At 41.7% G+C, this 17,085-nt stretch overlaps 1 protein-coding gene across 2 annotated transcripts in view; it reads left to right on the plus strand.

The window, feature by feature from the left end:
* Window positions 1-16,382, plus strand: part of cnksr1 (connector enhancer of kinase suppressor of Ras 1) — a 137,280-nt gene extending 120,898 nt beyond the window's left edge. For both annotated transcript variants that reach the window (XM_072246994.1, XM_072246995.1), the window contains exons 20-21: window positions 6,805-6,992; window positions 7,090-16,382. In XM_072246994.1, coding sequence (XP_072103095.1) covers window positions 6,805-6,992; window positions 7,090-7,485 — 584 coding nt within the window. In that variant the 3' untranslated portion in view covers window positions 7,486-16,382. The remainder of the gene's footprint in view (window positions 1-6,804; window positions 6,993-7,089) is intronic.
* The last annotated feature ends 703 nt before the right edge of the window (window positions 16,383-17,085 follow it).

Genomic DNA, 17,085 nt, shown 5'->3' on the forward strand with positions numbered 1-17,085 from the left:
ATTACTGTTCAATAACATTGACGAAACTCCACCTCATCCACCACTTGATCTTAGACACTATATTCAAGGCTGAGTATCCAGAGTCCTCTGAACAGAATAACAAAGTTTCATAATGCTTTGTGATTAACTTCCTCATTCATAAATTGCTCTCGGCTGCCACCATTTTCTGCTTTTGATCTGCACGTAGATCTGCTGTTCTCTCCATGCCACTTTATCTGGTCACAATCCATTCACACAGGACTCACTGCCTCCTGCTGTCAGCTCGAACTGACTCCCACTGTTCTCTTCTCACTGTCTACCAGTCTGTAAAGGCACTTTAATGTTCTACTGCAATTTAACCTATTAGTCCACTGTTACTTTTCGCTGTATCCATTACTGCACTTCCACAGCTGCTCTCACACAGGTAAAACTCTGCAGCTCCACACTATTCTCACAGCTTCCCATCCCTCACTGCTTCATTGTTAGTTTCCACGGATGCTGCCCGACCTGCTGAGTTCCTCCAGCGTGTTGTGAGTGTTGCTTTCTCCTCTGCTTTATCCCTGTGTCTACACTTACTCTTCTGCTTTCCCACCATATTCTTTTGTTTTTTTTTTCTCGGCTTAAGCTGGTAAAACCTAAAATACAGACATAGCCAAGCACATTCATTTCACAATTGCTAGGAACTTTCGGACTACTCTGGTGGCGTTTAGTATTGTGGCTTTCTGGAGATTTACATAAATATTGCTGTGTAGGTCTAATTGTTTAAAGCTATTGTGCAGTGACTTTGAGATGATACCAGTTGTCGATATTACAATTGGGATAATGTATACCCAGTTAATGTTCCATAGCCGATATTACAATTGCGACAATGAATACCCAGTTATTGTTCCATAGTCTTTCAATTTGCTCTTTTAATTCAGCATATTTCTGATGCTTTTCACTTATTGATTTCTGTATGTTATGTGCGTTTGGAATGGCGATACCTATTAAATAAGTTTGTTCTTGCGGTTATTATAGATTGACCTATCTGTAATAACGGATTGGAAATGATACAATTTGTAGGACCCTGACTCTAAAACTGGATCGGGCTTGTATTTATAGAAAGGTATAGAGCCTTTTAAGAATTTGTATTTTAAAGCAAGATTTTGGTGAATGATGTTTGCCACTTGATTGTGCCTGCATAAGTAATCAGATTGAGTTAATCTGCTGCAGGATCCTGTAATGTGTTGGATAGTTTCTGGTTTCCCCTGGCATTTTCTGCATGTATTCTCTTGAATTTGTTAGTCTTTTATTATGTATTTTGATAATAATAATTATTACTATTATTTTAGAGATACAGTGTGGAGTAGGTCTTTCGAGTCACGCCACCCAGCAACCCCCGATTTCACCCTAGCCTAATCGCAGGACAACTTACAATGACCAATTAATCTACCAACTGGTACACCTTTGGACTGTGGGAGTACCCAGAAGAAACCTATCCTGTCACAGGGAGAACGTACAAACCCCTCATTGACAGTGGCAGGAATTGAACCTGAGTTGCCTGTACGGCAAAACGTTGTGCTAATCACTGTTACCGTGACGCTGTATCCACAACTCTCCAATCTCTGTTCTTGCTGCCTTTGCTGTTTTAATCTGTTAACCACCTGCAGTTCATTCAACATCATTGCTCAGTTTACTCGCTCTCGCTGTCTCTTTCCTAGCACTGTATTTGTCTGCCCTGTTCTTGATCCTTGCCACTGCTTCCCTTTTTGCTCCGCACTCTCTCCTGATCTGCATACTTTCCCCTCTATTTCCCTCCCATTGACTGTTTATTTTTTTTTCTCTCTGCATCTCCATTTCTGCTTTTCATATGAACTTTTTTGTCCCTATACTCTTGCTGAATCAAAACAAAAGTTCATATCATCATCAACATCATCGGCCGTGCCGTATGACGTGGGTGATCATAGTCTTTCCATGTCCATGATTGTTCTTGACAAATTTTTCTACAGAATTGGTTTGCCGTTGCCTTCTTCTGGGCAGTGTCTTTACAAGACGAGTGACCCCAGTCATTATCAATACTCTTCAGAGATTGTCTGCCTGGTGTCAGTGGTCGCATAATCAGGACTTGTGATGTGCACTGGCTGCTCATACGACCATCCACCACCTGCTTCACGTGACCCTAATCTTGTGGGGGTGGGGGGAAGTAGGTGCTACACCTTGCCCAAGGGTAGCAGCAGGCTAGCAGAGGGAAGGAAGCTCCTTACACCTCCTTTGGTATCTCCAGCCCGCCTCTCAGGGTGATGATGATACTCTTGCTGAATCTCTGCTACTTTGTACCCGGGTCTCCAGTTTCTCCTGTTTCCTCCAGCATTCCAAAGATGCAGGCTAGGGTTACTAAGTTGTGGGCATGCTTTGTTGGTGCCAGGAGCACGATGACACTTCCGGGCTGCCCCAGCGTATCCTCGGACTGTGTTGGTTGCTGACGCCGACACAGTCTGACGTGTTTCAATGTACATGTGATAAGTAAAGGTAATCTAATCCTGTGGGTTTTCATATGGCAAGTGAGGCCAGTTTGTGCTCCAGATTCTATCACAGATGGGAAAAGAAGTACTTGACAGGGTAGGTGAGTAAAGAAAAGGTGAAGTGCTCTCTCTGCTGTTTATGCTACACTCATGAAGCACCAGTCGTGTTATATCGTTTACTTTTTAACTTGTGTTGCAAATGTACCTTAGCATTTGTTAATTTACTAGTGGTGATATTACTTTGTATTAGTTGTGTGAGTTACATGTACTGTGTTGTGCACCTTGGACCAGGGAACATTGTCTCATTTGGCAGTGTACGTGTGTATGGTTGAATGACAATACACTTGAGTTTGAACTTCTGTACGCTCCCAATTAAGAGACTTGACTCAGGCCCTCAATGAAATCCCAAGCACTTCCTTTTGAGCAATACCCAGTTAAAGCTAGGTGGCAGTATGGGCTGTGAGAAGGATGCATGGAAGCTTGGAAGATGTAGATAAACTCAATGGATTGGTACATTTGTGTAGATAAAATATAATGTTCTTTGTTTGTTCATTTGATATGTACCATGTTGTATAAAGTAGGCGATCATGCTCTTTCCATGACCTTTGCTCTTGGCAAATTTTTCTACAGAAGAAGTTTGCCATTGCCACCTTCTGGGCCGTGTCTTTACAAGACGGGTGACTCCAGCCATTATCAATACTCTTCAAAGGTTGTCTGCCTGGCATCAGTGGTCGCATAACCAGGACGTGATATGCACTAGCTGGTCATATGACCATCCACCATCTGCTCCCATGGCTCTGCATGTCCCTGATCGGGGGGGGGCAAAGCGGGTGCTACACCTTGCCCAAAGATGACCTGCAGGCTAGCAGAAGGAAGGAGTGCCTTACACCTCCTTTGGTAGAGACGTATCTCCACTCTGCCACCCAATGTAATTATTTCTAAAATAGTGAAAGATTGACAGAGGTTAGTGTTTATAGGGTTCTGGTATCATTGCCTACAAACCGTTAATGATTAAAGTGCAGTGGGGAGGAAGAACAACTTGCGGCCTCCTCTACATTGGTGAGATCCGTCATAAATTGGGGGACTGCCTCGTCGAGCACCTCTGCTCCATCTGCCAAAAGCAGAACTTCCCGGTGGCCAAACATTTTAATTCCCATTCCCGTTCCAACACGTCAGTCCGTGGCATTTTCTTGGGCCAGGCTGAAGCCACCCTTGGGGAAGAGGAGCAACATCTTATATTCCGTTTGGGTCACCTCCAACCTGATGGCATGAATATCGATTTCTCTCCACCTCTTCTATTTCCCACTCTGGTCTTTTACCTCTTCTCACATGCCTATCACTTCCCCCTGGGTCCCCTTCTCCTTCCCTTTCTCCTCTGGTCCACTTCCCTCTCCTATCAGATTCTTTTCTTTCCAGCCCTTTATGCTTCCCAGTTACTTGGGCTCACCTAGCACTTTCTAGCTATCCTCCTTCCCCTCCCATCATCTTTTTATTCTGGCGTCTTCCTCCTTCCTTCATCCTGAAGAAGGATCTTGGCCCAAAACGTTGAACGTTTATTCATTTCCATAGATGCTGCCTGACCTGCTGAGTTCCTCCAACATTTTGTGTGTGTGTGTTGCTTTGGACTTCCAGCATCTTCGTAATTTCCTGTGCTTAAAAGAAGAATATGATTGTGATGGAGGGAGTGCAGCAAAAGGCTCACCAGATTTATTACTGGAATGATGAGCTTGGCATATGAGATAAGTAGGTTGGGCCTATGCTCACTAGCGATAAGAATAAGTAATGATCTAATTGAAATGAGTGATCAGAACCAGGGGTTGTATGCTGAGTGAACGAGTTGATTAATAAGCTTGGCTTCCATCTTTGTGCATATGCAAGCATTGTCCATGTTCTGAAACTTGATAACTAAAGTTGGAAGTGATCTTGCTTCTGCAGTGAAGGCAATGCAGGTTAAACAGATGATGTGCAGCTTTACTTTCACTCACCTCCAGTGTTTTGTGGACTAGTTGTGGTTGCAGTTTGCATGCCATCATGTAGCAGATGGAGACTAATTTCTCTGATCAATCAAAGTTCAGAAAGATACTCCATTCTTCCTTTGGATTTGAGCTATCAACACTGGTTCATGCTGCCTGCATATCTCTTGGAGTCAACAATGGTGATCAGGTGTTTGTGGAAAGGGATAGCCCTTGTGCCCTAGGGAGAAGGCAATGATTTCCCCTGTGACAGACAGCAGGAAGTTACTTCTAATTAATTGTATACTCTTTAGAAGAGGATTACAGTTACAGAAACTCTGAAGCCTCCTAGCATGTCCTGCTCTTCCAGAGTTGGGAAATGAGGTTGTAGCTTCATCCCTGAAACTCCTCTCCACTGAACTTTAGAACTTCAGTATGCTCCTTATTTGTTTAACCATCTAGCTCTGTGATCTCCTACACCTCCTCCGTGTTTACCCTTACATTCTCACTCCTGCATTACCTCCATTTTGAATTGCTGCTACCCCACGCTCTATGACTGCAGAATCACACAGCTCCACACCCCCCCCCCATTTCACTGTTGTATACCAGCATTTGTGGTTAACCACTCTCTCATAATGTATCTGTAAAGTGGCCACTGTTTTCCATTCCCTCTCAGCGCTCTTTTTTCATGGTAGCCAAATGTTAGCTCTCATCATCTGTCAATCTCCAGCTCACCGCCACTACTGTACTCTTACCTCCCATTTTACACCTGTTGACTTGCTCTCAATTCTTAAAACCAAAGTTGAATTGCAACTATAATTTGTATTTTGAATGGAAACCAATTCCGGACAAAATTAAAAAGAGAAGTCTCCCACCGTATTTGTATCATTCAGTCTATAACTTTAGAAAGACATAGGGTCAGAAAAAAACTACAGTACAGACACAGGCCCTTCAAACCATCTAGTCCATGCCGAACCATTTAAACTACCGAGTCCCATCGACCTGCACCCAGACCACAGCTGTCCAAACTTCTCTTTAACATTGAAATGAAAATTGCATGCACCACTTTCACTGGCAGCTCATTCCACACTTTCACCACCCTCTGAGTGAAAAAGTTTCCCCTCATGTTACCCTTAAACATTTCACCTTTCACCCATGACCTTTAGTCCCACCCACCCTCAGTGGGAAAAGCCCGCTTGCATTTACCCTAACTATACCTCTCTTAATTTTGTATACTTGTATCAAATCTCCTCTCAATACTCTACATTTTAGAGAATAAATTAAGTCTGTTCAATCTTTCCTTATAACTCAGATCCTCCAGCCCCAACAACATCCTTGTAAATTTTCTCTTTACTCTTTCAACCTTATTTACATCTTTCCTGTAGGTTGGTGACCAAAACTGCACATTATACTCCAAATTAGGACCCGCCAACATCTTCTACAACTTCAACATAACATCCCAACTCCTATACTCAGTACTTTAATCTATGAAAACTAAAGTGCCAAGAACTTTCTTTATGACCCTATCTACCTGTGACACCACTTTCAACGAATTATGGACCTGTATTCCCAGATCCCATTGTTCTACCACACTCCTCAGTGCCCTACCACTCACTTTGTAAGACCTACCCAGAGCTATTTTGATCCAAGTTATCCTATATAAAACAAAGGTTTAATTTTACTGAGAATCTCTGATCAACATTAGTATAAAATTAATTTGAGTGAGCAGTAGTGTGAAATAACTATGTAAAATAAACTGGTTACTGACATAAGACCATAAGACAAAGGAGCAGAAGTAGGCCATTCGGCCCATCGAGTCTGCTCCGCCATTTTATCATGAGCTGATCCATTTTATCCTATTTAGTCCCACTGCCCCGCCTTCTCACCATAACCTTTGATGCCCTGGCTACTCAGATACCTATCAATCTCTGCCTTAAATACACCCAATGACTTGGCCTCCACTGCTGCCCGTGGCAACAAATTCCATAGATTAACCACCCTCTGACCAAAAAAAATTTTTTCCCATTTCTGTTCTGAAAGGGCGCCCTTCAATCCTTAAGTCATGCCCTCTCGTACTAGACTCCCCCATCATGGGAAACAACTTTGCCACATCCACTCTGTCCATGCCTTTTAACATTCGAAATGTTTCTATGAGGTCTCCCCTCATTCTTCTAAACTCCAAGGAATACAGTCCAAGAGCGGACAAACGTGTAAGGGACAGCACAAAATAAGACTATGTCAGCTAAACTCATCATCAGTTTATATTTGACATTAAAAAACATCTCCCCTTCCTGGTGCACTACGCTTGAGGGATAGGATATGTTCAAAATTTATTATACACAACTCACTTATATTTCTGTCCATTTATTCAGAACCTGTACAAAGTTCTAGTGATGAACTGGAAGTGTTAATGAAAGTCTTGGAGCAGGGTGGAGTCTCATTACTTGGTAAAGAACAATCTTTTCGAAAAGATTATCATCAGTCATTCGTCAGACGAAACAAAAATCCAGTGATCAACGAGAAAGTGCACAATCTGCGAGCACTCAAGAGCACGCTAAAGGCAAGTAATTAAGTCAATCTCATTGCATGAATCACCTGTTTTTTTTTTGTTTGAGTTTTGCTGTGGTGGTTACTAACTATTATGTGAACAATTTTAGGCCAAAATTGTAGATTTGCAATCCATCAACAAGATCTTGGATGATCCTAATTTGACAGCAGCAAAATTCCGACACTGGAAAGAAGAAAACCAGGAGCTGCTTGCAGACATCCAGAAGGTTCCACGCCTTGCCAAGAAAGGACCAAAAGCAAAAAGTGAAGATCTTTCAACTCCTGAAACAGACCTACAACTGGGACCCACAGAGAACCCTTTATCTTGGTTTGATACAGGTCAGATATTAGCAGAAACTTCAGCTTCCATTTCACAAGAAGAACTGGAAAACAAAAGAGACATCTGTTCAGATAGAACTGTGCAATTAGGATCTGGAGATGCCTGCGAGAAAGAATTAGATTCCCCGCAGGACTTGGACATTGACAGGATCCAAAGATGTCTGTAATCATTCTGAAACTCTGCATTCAAGCCACTGATTGAATCTTCACCTTGAGTTGGGAACTGTTGATCCAGAAGACATTGTCTCCAAATAGTAAATCTGTTAAACTCAAGATTCTACCCGTGACCGTGGACAAGAAATATAAACTGTTTTTAATAATAATTCCTGCAACACAATTAATCAAACTGGTTAAACAGTAATACTACCAAGTGTTTCTGTCACATAATTGTTGCAAAGAATCGAGACATTTTAGGGACTTACGATAGTATGACATCAGACATGTGGACAATTATTCTTTTAATCCTTGCACGTAAACCAAGATTCATCACTCTGTCATTGTTTTTTTTTCAAACATCTTTTCCTACTTAGTGATTTTATATGTGCTGAATAGTTGTGTCCTGAACAGACTAGAAGAATACTGCCCTTGTGTACACATGACTGCTCCAGAGTATCAAGTGTAATTGTTGACCTGCATTCAAATGGTGTCACATCCCTCATGAACTTTTCTCTCTGCCTTTTACCCCATTCTATAGGTGTTCTGTACTGAATCAGAAATCAAAATTCAACCTTCCCATGTGCTTCAGTTCTGGAATGTCTCAACCCCATCACCATTCTCTTTCTCTGACAATACGAGATGAGCTTAGGTGGTAAACAGTTCAGTCACTGTGTGCCAGTAGTGGGGCAGCAAGTGCTGGGGTGGTGCATGAGATGCTTATGTAGCCAGCTGCTTTGTCCTTGATGGAATCGAGCTGAAGCTGAACTCATTCAAGCAAATGGAGAACATTCCACTCACTCCTTCCTTGCACCTTGTAGATGGTGGAAAGACCTTAACTGAGTCACTTGCCTCAGGATACTTAGCCTCTGACCTACTCATTTGGCATCTATATTCATCCAGCTGGACCAGATGAGTTCCTGGTCATTGACAATTAGGACGTTAATGGTGAAGAACTTGGCAATGGTTATGCCACAGCATGTCAAGACTAGATGTTTAATCTTTCTCTGTTGGAGATGATCATTGGCTGATTCTTCTGTGACATGATTTTTGCATGCGTGTGCTTGAATATCGTTCAGGTCTTGCTGCCTGTGGGCATGGGCTGCTTCATTGGTTGAGATGTGAAGGGAAATGAAACATTGTGCACTCACTCATGAACATCACAATTTCAGACCTTACAGTGCAAGGAAGGCCATTGATGAAGCAGGTCCAGGGTACTGCCCTGAGGAACGATGTTGATGCCTGACTCCAACCTGATCTGTCCATCCCTGTTCCAATAATGTGTGCTTGACAAACAAAGACATTATAAGTTATTGTTTAAGCCTTGCCGTTACTTAGACCCTTAAGCAGAATGCCAGAGGAGACAATATCTTGGAAACATGGAATGGAATTACAATCAAGTTCAGAGGGAGGAAATTTTCTTACTCCTTCCCTTAAAATTATGAATTTATGTTATCAACAGAGTAGCCATTTTGAGAGGAGATGTGCAACCCCTGGGGAAGGTCCAGAAGAGTTTCACAGGAATAATCCTATGAGGAATGTTTGCTGTCTTTGTGTTGATAGGATTCAGAAGGATGAGAGGGGGAACCAAGCAGATACTGAAAGGCTGGATTGAGTGGACATGGAAGGGATATTTCCATCAGTTGGAGAGTCTAGCATCTGAGGGCACAACTTTAGAATAAGGGGGCATCCCTTAAAACTGAGATAAGCAGGAAATTCCTCAGCCAGAGGGAAAAAATCTGTAGAATTCATTGCCATAGAGGGCTGTGGAGACCAAGTCATTGGATGTATTTAAGGCAGAGATCAATAAGTTCTTGATTGGTGAGGGCATTAAAGGTTACAGGGAGAGGGCAGGAGAATGAGGTAAAAAAAAAAGTCAGTCAGGATTGAATGGTGGAGCCCACTCAATGGGCTGAATAGCCTAACTCTTATTGCCTTGAGATCTTCTGGCATTTTCCTTATCTCCTTAGCAGTTGTCTTCACAGAGCTTTATTTTTCATCTAGATTTTAAAATAATATGATTGATATTGACTGAGTTTGGGGCATTCCTTTTATACCTATTGGCAACTAAATATTTGCTCATGCAGCTTACCTGTGTAGTATATCCAAATTAAATGTTTATAGGTTTTACAGTAATCAAATGCCATTTTCCTAACACATACTGCTGAAGAGTCTAAGATGGGCAACAGCTCAAAACTTTAAAAACTTTTGTTCACCAATCTCAGAAAAAATATTGCTAACTTTTTTCCTCTTTTGTTAAGACTGCTGAAGCTTCAGATCAGACATAAGCAATTCTATTATAAGATAAATTAGATCAGCTGTAAAACCCCCAATTGATTTGTGTTTTGGAAAAATTGATTTGTATTTCAGAATTGGTATTTGATGTTTTTATCTCTGGATGCCTCAGAGTTTAAGAGAAATTGTTTCTGAATGTTCCTATAAGTGTCAAGCTTTCAAACACTGAGGTTTCTTCCCTCCTTGATGCAAGGTTATGACTATGTAACTAAGCCATTACCTTTGAATATTCACTACAATGACCAGCCTGCACATGTCATTTGAATACAACAGAGACAACAGAGAAAATAGTAACCAAACCTGTTCCTATATTTACTGGGACTTCCGGGACAGATTTGAATTGTAATTACAGGCAGAACTGCACTGTTTTCCTCCCTCAATCCAAGGTTGCCAAAACCAACAAAAACATTGGAATTGTGTAAGTGGGGGAGAGTTGCACAGCGTCAGCCTCACTCTCTCTTCCCAATTCCCATCTGGATCCAGTGGCAAGTCAGAGTCAAGATGGCTGGAGATGGGACTAGGCACAGTGGATGACCAGGACGTCTTCTGTGTCTTGTCGTGCTCTACACGTTCCACAACGTTTGCAGAGACCGCCTTCTTGACTGTTGGACCTTCCAATGGTCTCGTCTGCTCAATCTGCTGGAATCTGTCTTCACATGCTGGGAGAGACAACTCCCTATCTCACTGAGGGTCTGAGACCCGTCGGCTACCCTGACCTGGTTTAGTCGGCTTGTCGAATCCATTGCCCAGGGTGTGGCCACTGTCGCATGCAAACATTGGAATACTGCAGTAGCTGAGACTAACAGCTCAGTTTGGAGATCAAACCCAGATTGTTCTTCATCTACATGACTCTGAGATGGAGATCACTTCTCAGCTGCTCCTGATTTCTTTAGCCTTAGTAATAGCTGTACTTGATTTCCAGATCTTAAAACATGGAAAAAAGAAATTTTTTAGTATAACATCCTTATAACAACCATAAGGGGAAAAGTTTGCTTAATTTGTTACTCAGGTAACTGCTATCAGGTTGCAAAAGAATCGAATTGAAGGCAAAGTAAAAGAAGTTTAAGGAATTTATAATTTGATCACTTGTCTCGCACCAAGTAGGAAAATATCAAACAGTAGAAGGCCATCACAGTTTTGATGGAGAAATAAAGAGCTGTGTGGTGGGAGCAGAAGTTCTAAAACAGGGTAAGGCATAGAATTTGTATTTGAAAATGATAATATGAAAAGGCTGAATTGATATCGTATAGTGATTTGAAGAGGAGAGAATGATTTCTCGTGTACATCACAGAGAGGATTAAGGTGCAAGGGACACAGAGTTTGCAGTTAGCTGAGACTTGAGAAAAGTAGTGGAGAGAATATATGTAGGGAGTTAAATATTGAAGATGAATTGTTACTTCCAAGTGACATGGTGTTAAATGGGTATGTGTAGGAGTCAGAAAATGACTTGTAATGTACTGGAAGTACAGATTTCAGCTCAGGATCAGACAGGACAATAAAATTCTGAGTCATACACGAGGCAGGCAGGAAAACAGATGGAGTTAAAGAATGTAGGATCTATCAATGAACCCAAAGCTTATTTGTAAGAAATAAGTACACAGTATTGTTTGAAAAAAATGATGGGGAGATTCATTTGGCTCTGACTCAGACAGCTGTCAGTAAATATTAGACACTATTATTCTGGATCCACTTAATAGCGTTCATATTCTCATAGAGGTTTACTCTGAACATATCCACTATCCTTAAGGAAACATGAAGTGCTGATATACCTGTACATCTTGCTCTTGCTGCCACTGTACAATTTAAAGTTGGTGTGATTTGTAAGCTTTTTGTGTGGTAAGTGGGAGGGTTGGGGTTTGATGTTCTCACAGTTCACCAGTTTGTTTTTCTGCATGCAGAGTTTGGGGGTGGAGTTGATGCTCTTGTTGTCATTGCAATTTAAATTTGGGGCGATTTGTAAGTTTTTTTTGGTGCAGGGGAGGGGTTTGAATGACTTCCATGTTTCTTGGTTTTGTGACTATCTAGAGAAGGCGAATCCGAGTTGTATACTGCATACATACTTTGATAATAAATGAACCTTGGAACCTTTTTTTTTGAACTTTGATCTTTACTGGTTCATTACTACCTCATGAGAGTCTGGTTTGTGTACCTAAATGGAGTATTCATAATGAGATGGGAGAATCTAAGCAAGTTTGCTTCTCATCTGATAGATTCAAAGTTCCAAGTACATTTATTATCAAAGCACGAATGCAGTATACAACCCTGAAATTCGTCTTCCCCACAGACACTTATGAAACAAGGAAGCATGCAAACTACCCGATCAAATATCAAATCCTCCCAATCCCCCACACACAAAAAAATCACGCAAACGGCAACAAAATAAAAGTTTGAAAACAGAATATAAAACACAAAAGGCATACCTCAGTGCAGTTCAGTTCAATTCAGCTCAGCTCAGTGTTCATTATCTGCAGGCTGCCCAATTCAAAATTTGCTCAAAAGTAGTAACAAAAAAAAGAGCAACCAGAACCCAATGATAAAACCCTGAGAACACCAGACATAATGGTACAAGCTATTTCTGGATATTCTCTAGTTGTAACAGGATAGACAAAAATGCAGTATTACCCAACTAGACGGTGGAGGAGCATTGGAGGAGGACATTGCAGCCATTAGCTTTAGATAATCAAAGGACAAGTAAGGAGATATTTTACCATTTTCAATATCACACAATAATGTTTGCTAAGATCCCTTTCCAACAGTAGAAATAAGATTGGACGGTCTGCTTCAACAAGAAAGGACTATAGCTTGTAAGAAAGGTCAGATCATATTTTATTAACTCAATAAAGGAGATAAAAACAAAAAATATCAGATAACATGAAAAATGGGAAAGGAAGTTGCATCCTCAGCATTTCAGTGGGAATATTGTTTAGGAAATGAGTTTCTGAGGGTATGAAGGTAGAAGGAAAAACTAAAGGAAGATGTGTTTGGGGAAGAGCTCAAGGAACCTTTGAATTTTGATTGAATGGTCTAGGAGAGCAAGGGGAAGGGAACACCGGTTGATTTGAATCTTAAGTGTTTATGATGCTCCTGAGAGTGAAGGATATATGGGAGAGGATGTTATGAAGACTGTTTGCAGTGGAATAAAGAAGATGGGGTTTTTCAGTCTCTTGGTCTGCTGGTCAGTTCTGGCAGATGAGAGCAGGGCATATAAAGATGACACGGTAGGCACTTTTTAGCTGATTCTAATAGAGCTATTTATGTGAAACATAATTGTTTTGATTTGAATGGTGCTACAAGTTAATGATAAAATTGTCATTTGCAAACATTGCATCCTCTTCAGAAACTGACACCCCTGCTGATTCAATATAATGCTGCTGGGCCAGGAGCTGTGACTTCTTCAGCTAATTGTTCCATGTGAACTCAATCAATACTGGTGTTTGGATGAGAGGTGTGACCACTCGGTATTAAGATGTTGGGTTCAAGACTGCAGTCTGGCTGCAACTATTGATGAGCCATTGTTGGGTAGTGGCAACAACCGGCCCATTTATTCACAGATTTCTTGAAATCTATGATCTCCCTCAAAACCTCCAGTTAAATGTGACAGAATTTACTGTCTCCTCCTTTTTTAGTCCTTGGCAGCATGGTCCTTCCCAACTGGGAAATTTCTCTATGGTAACAAGCAAATGGAGAGAGAGAGAAGGACAGGTAACTCAAAACAACAGCAAGTATGTTGAATTGAAATAATTTAAAATACCAAGAATGAAAAAAATTGCTTAATGAAGAGGCTGGGAAAAATATTTATGGTATATGTTTGGCCAAAAGAGAAAAGTAATAATTTCTTTGGTATTTATTCTCTAGGTGTTGTTCTTGTTTAATTTTAGAGTATTAAAAAAGAAATAACGCTGAAGATTGACATCTTGGAGTTGGAGAATGTTACTTGACTCAGCGTGTAAAATTCAACCATGGAATCAGACTATGGCTTGAAATGAAGAACCAATTATTTATTTCCATCCACAGCTGACTATCAAGACTATATGATTCCTTTCCTGCTTCTGCACTTTAGACCTGTTCAGTTATAAAATAACCTTCCCCTGAGACAACTGCGGATCATGATGAAGATTATTAAAGGAACTGATCTAAAGTGCAGAAGCAGGAAAGGAATCACATGGTCTTGATAGTCAGAGGAATCCAGGAATTAAAATCTAACTCAGAAAAGATCACCTCATCAAATAGAACATAGAACAGTACAGCACAGAAACAGGCCCTTTGGTCGACAGTGTTGCTGAACCAAATAAATTAGTAATCAAATGACTAACTAATCTCTTCTGCCAACACAATGTCCATATCCTTCCCTTCCTGGTTTAAGATGGCACTACCGAAGATTTGTGACAGGTTACTGGTAAATCATAAGGCAAGAGATTCGACCAAAGACGTTAGTTGTAGCATCTTTCGTGATGCAAATTATGGTGAACTATCGCTGCAGACAGTGAGGAGGCAGGCAGAGGCGAGGCTGGTTCAGGGGATGAGCTGTGCTGGGGCATTGTGAAGCGCAACGTGTTCCGAGCCGCAGACAGAGGTGGAGTTTGTATCGCTGCCGGAGATGGAGTGAGCGATTTAGAGAAGAGTTGATGCGGAAGAGTTTCGATGCCCATCCATCTAACCCAGGTGCAAGGTTGGATCGCTCCAAACACTGAGCCGATTTGATGAGATTGAGAACGACTTCAGGTGGGGCGGCCCAGGTGTATCAGGGCACCTGGGCCTGGGCCCTGGAACATGGCATAAGTTAAACACCAGCACAGATAGACTGGAAGCTCGAGTGCTGGGTACGGAGGTGAGGGTCGGGCTGATTTCGCTCACTCTCCCACAAATGTTCATTCCTTTCTCCGCAGCGCTGAGCTGTGAACTGATCGGTTGCTGTAAGGTGCTGCCCCGCTGTTGTGAAAACTCGCGACCGGGGTTTGGCTTGGGCCTACTCCAGCTGCTTCAGGAACAGATCTGGGACTCAGTCTGGTTCAGGATACTGTTGCTTTGCTTCTATCGTTTGCACAACGTGTGATTCCCCCCCCCCCCCCCCTTTCTCTGCTCAGTGGTTTCTAGTTATGCGAGTTTCTAGTTTTGGGGCTGCCCATAAGCAGACAAATTTCAAGGTGTATATACATTCTTTGATAATAAATGTGCTTTGAATCTTTTCCTCACATCTATGTGCCTATCTAAATGTCTCTGAAAAGTCTGTCATGTATCTGCCCTACAACAACCCCAGGCAGTGCATTCCAGGCACCTACCACTCTCTGTGTGATTAAAAAAAACTTCCTCCTCACATGTCCTTTGAAATTACCCCCTCTCACCTCAAATCCATGCCCTCTGGTATTAGATATTTCAACCCTTGAGAAAAGATATTGTCCATCTACTCTATCTATGCCTCTCATAACCTTATAGATCTCTATCAGGTCTCCCTTCTGCCTCTGCCACTCCAGAGAAAACAACCCAAGTTTGCCTAACCTCCTGTTATAGCACATACCCCCTGTATCCAGGCAACATCCTGGTAAACTTCTTCTGCACCCTCTCCAAAGCCTTCACATCCTTCCTATAATAGGGTGACCAAAATTGTATGCAATACTCCAGATGTGGCCTAACTATTTTATAAAGCGGCCACATATGACCTGACTTGGTCCAACCAAGCAGACTCCGCTGCCAAGAAGGCCTACCAGCACCTTTACTTCCTGAGAAAACTAAAGAAATTTGGCCTGTCCACTAAAACCCTCACTAATTTTTATAGATGCACCGTAGAAAGCATTCTTCTAGGGTGCATCACAACCTGGTGTGGAAGTTGTCCTGTCCAAGACCAGAAGAAGCTGCAGAAGATCGTGAACACGGCGCAGCACATCACACAAACCAATCTTCCGTCCTTGGATTCACTTTACACCACACGCTGTCGGAGCAGTGCTGCCAGGATAATCAAGGACACGATCCACCCAGCCAACACACTTTTCGTCCCTCTTCCCTCCGGGAGAAGGCTCAGGAGCTTGAAGACTCGTACGGCCAGATTTGGGAACAGCTTCTTTCCAACTGTGATAAGAGTGCTGAACGAATCCTGACCCGGATCTGGGCCATACCCTCCAAATATCCGGACCCGCATCTCGGTTTTTTTGCACTACCTTACTTTCCATTTTTCTATTTTCTATTTATGATTTACAATTTAAATTTTTAATACTTGCTATCGATTTGTAATCAAGGGAGCAGGAAGCGCAGAATCAAATATCGCTGTGATGATTGTTCATTCTAGTATCAATTGTTTGGCGACAATAAAGTATAAAGTATATCTTGCTAACTTCCTGATCACTTAAAACTTTCAGCAGTGAGGAGTTTTGAAGTACAGAGTGCAAATAAAAATAGAAAATTCCCAGTATGCCTGTGGGGAGAGAAATAGTCGTGTCAGCATCAGATCTTTAGAACGGAATTTATTTATTTCGTATTTTCTCATGGCTTAGGAGGCTATTTGGCCCATCAAGTCTATATTGACTTTCAGAATAATCCCATCTCCCTCCCACTTATTTCCCTGTAACTTCTCAACTTATTTCTCACTCTGTGCCCATCAACTCCCCACTAATTTTCCTGCCATCATCCTCTGATAGGTGTTAATGATATAGGTGGAAACTGGAGGACACAGGAGAAACCTATATGTTTTAAAGACATGCATCAGCGGTCACAGTATCAAAGCCATAAGGCAGTTCCGCCAAATGCATCCTGATGTCAGAGGAATGTTGTGTTAAGAAACCCATTTTGAACAGTGTTGCTATTTTTGAAAAGAGCAGGATGTAAAGCAAAGAACAATTAAGATGACAAGCTGGACAAGGGGAATGATGAAGATGAATAGGTGGTTGTCCCCGTGAAAGAATCAAATTTCTGCTCCAAACTAATCATTGCCTCAGCTGAGAAACTGCAAAAGAAGGACAATTTTAGCAGTAAGCTCATGAGCTAAAGGGCTCAGTTGACTGTAAAATCAAAATTGAAGATATCAGAGATATCAGCAAGCAGAAGTGCTAGTGGAGTAAAAACCCAAGTTATAAGGAAAGATAGAGTAGGTTAGAAATTTATTCTCTAGAATGTAGAAGATTGAGGAAGATTTGACGTATACAAAATTATGAGGGGTATAGATCGGGTAAATGGAAGCAGGCTTTTCCCACAGAAGTTGGGTGGGGCTAGAGGTCATGGGTTAAGGGTGAAAGGTTTAAGGGGAACATGAGAGGAAACTTCTTCACTCAGAGGGTGGTGAGAGTGTGGAATGAGCTACCAATGTAAATGGTAATGCAATTTTGATTTCA

The sequence above is a fragment of the Mobula birostris genome, chromosome 30 (assembly GCF_030028105.1).
Source record: "Mobula birostris isolate sMobBir1 chromosome 30, sMobBir1.hap1, whole genome shotgun sequence".
In the NCBI taxonomy this organism is placed as follows: domain Eukaryota; kingdom Metazoa; phylum Chordata; class Chondrichthyes; order Myliobatiformes; family Myliobatidae; genus Mobula; species Mobula birostris.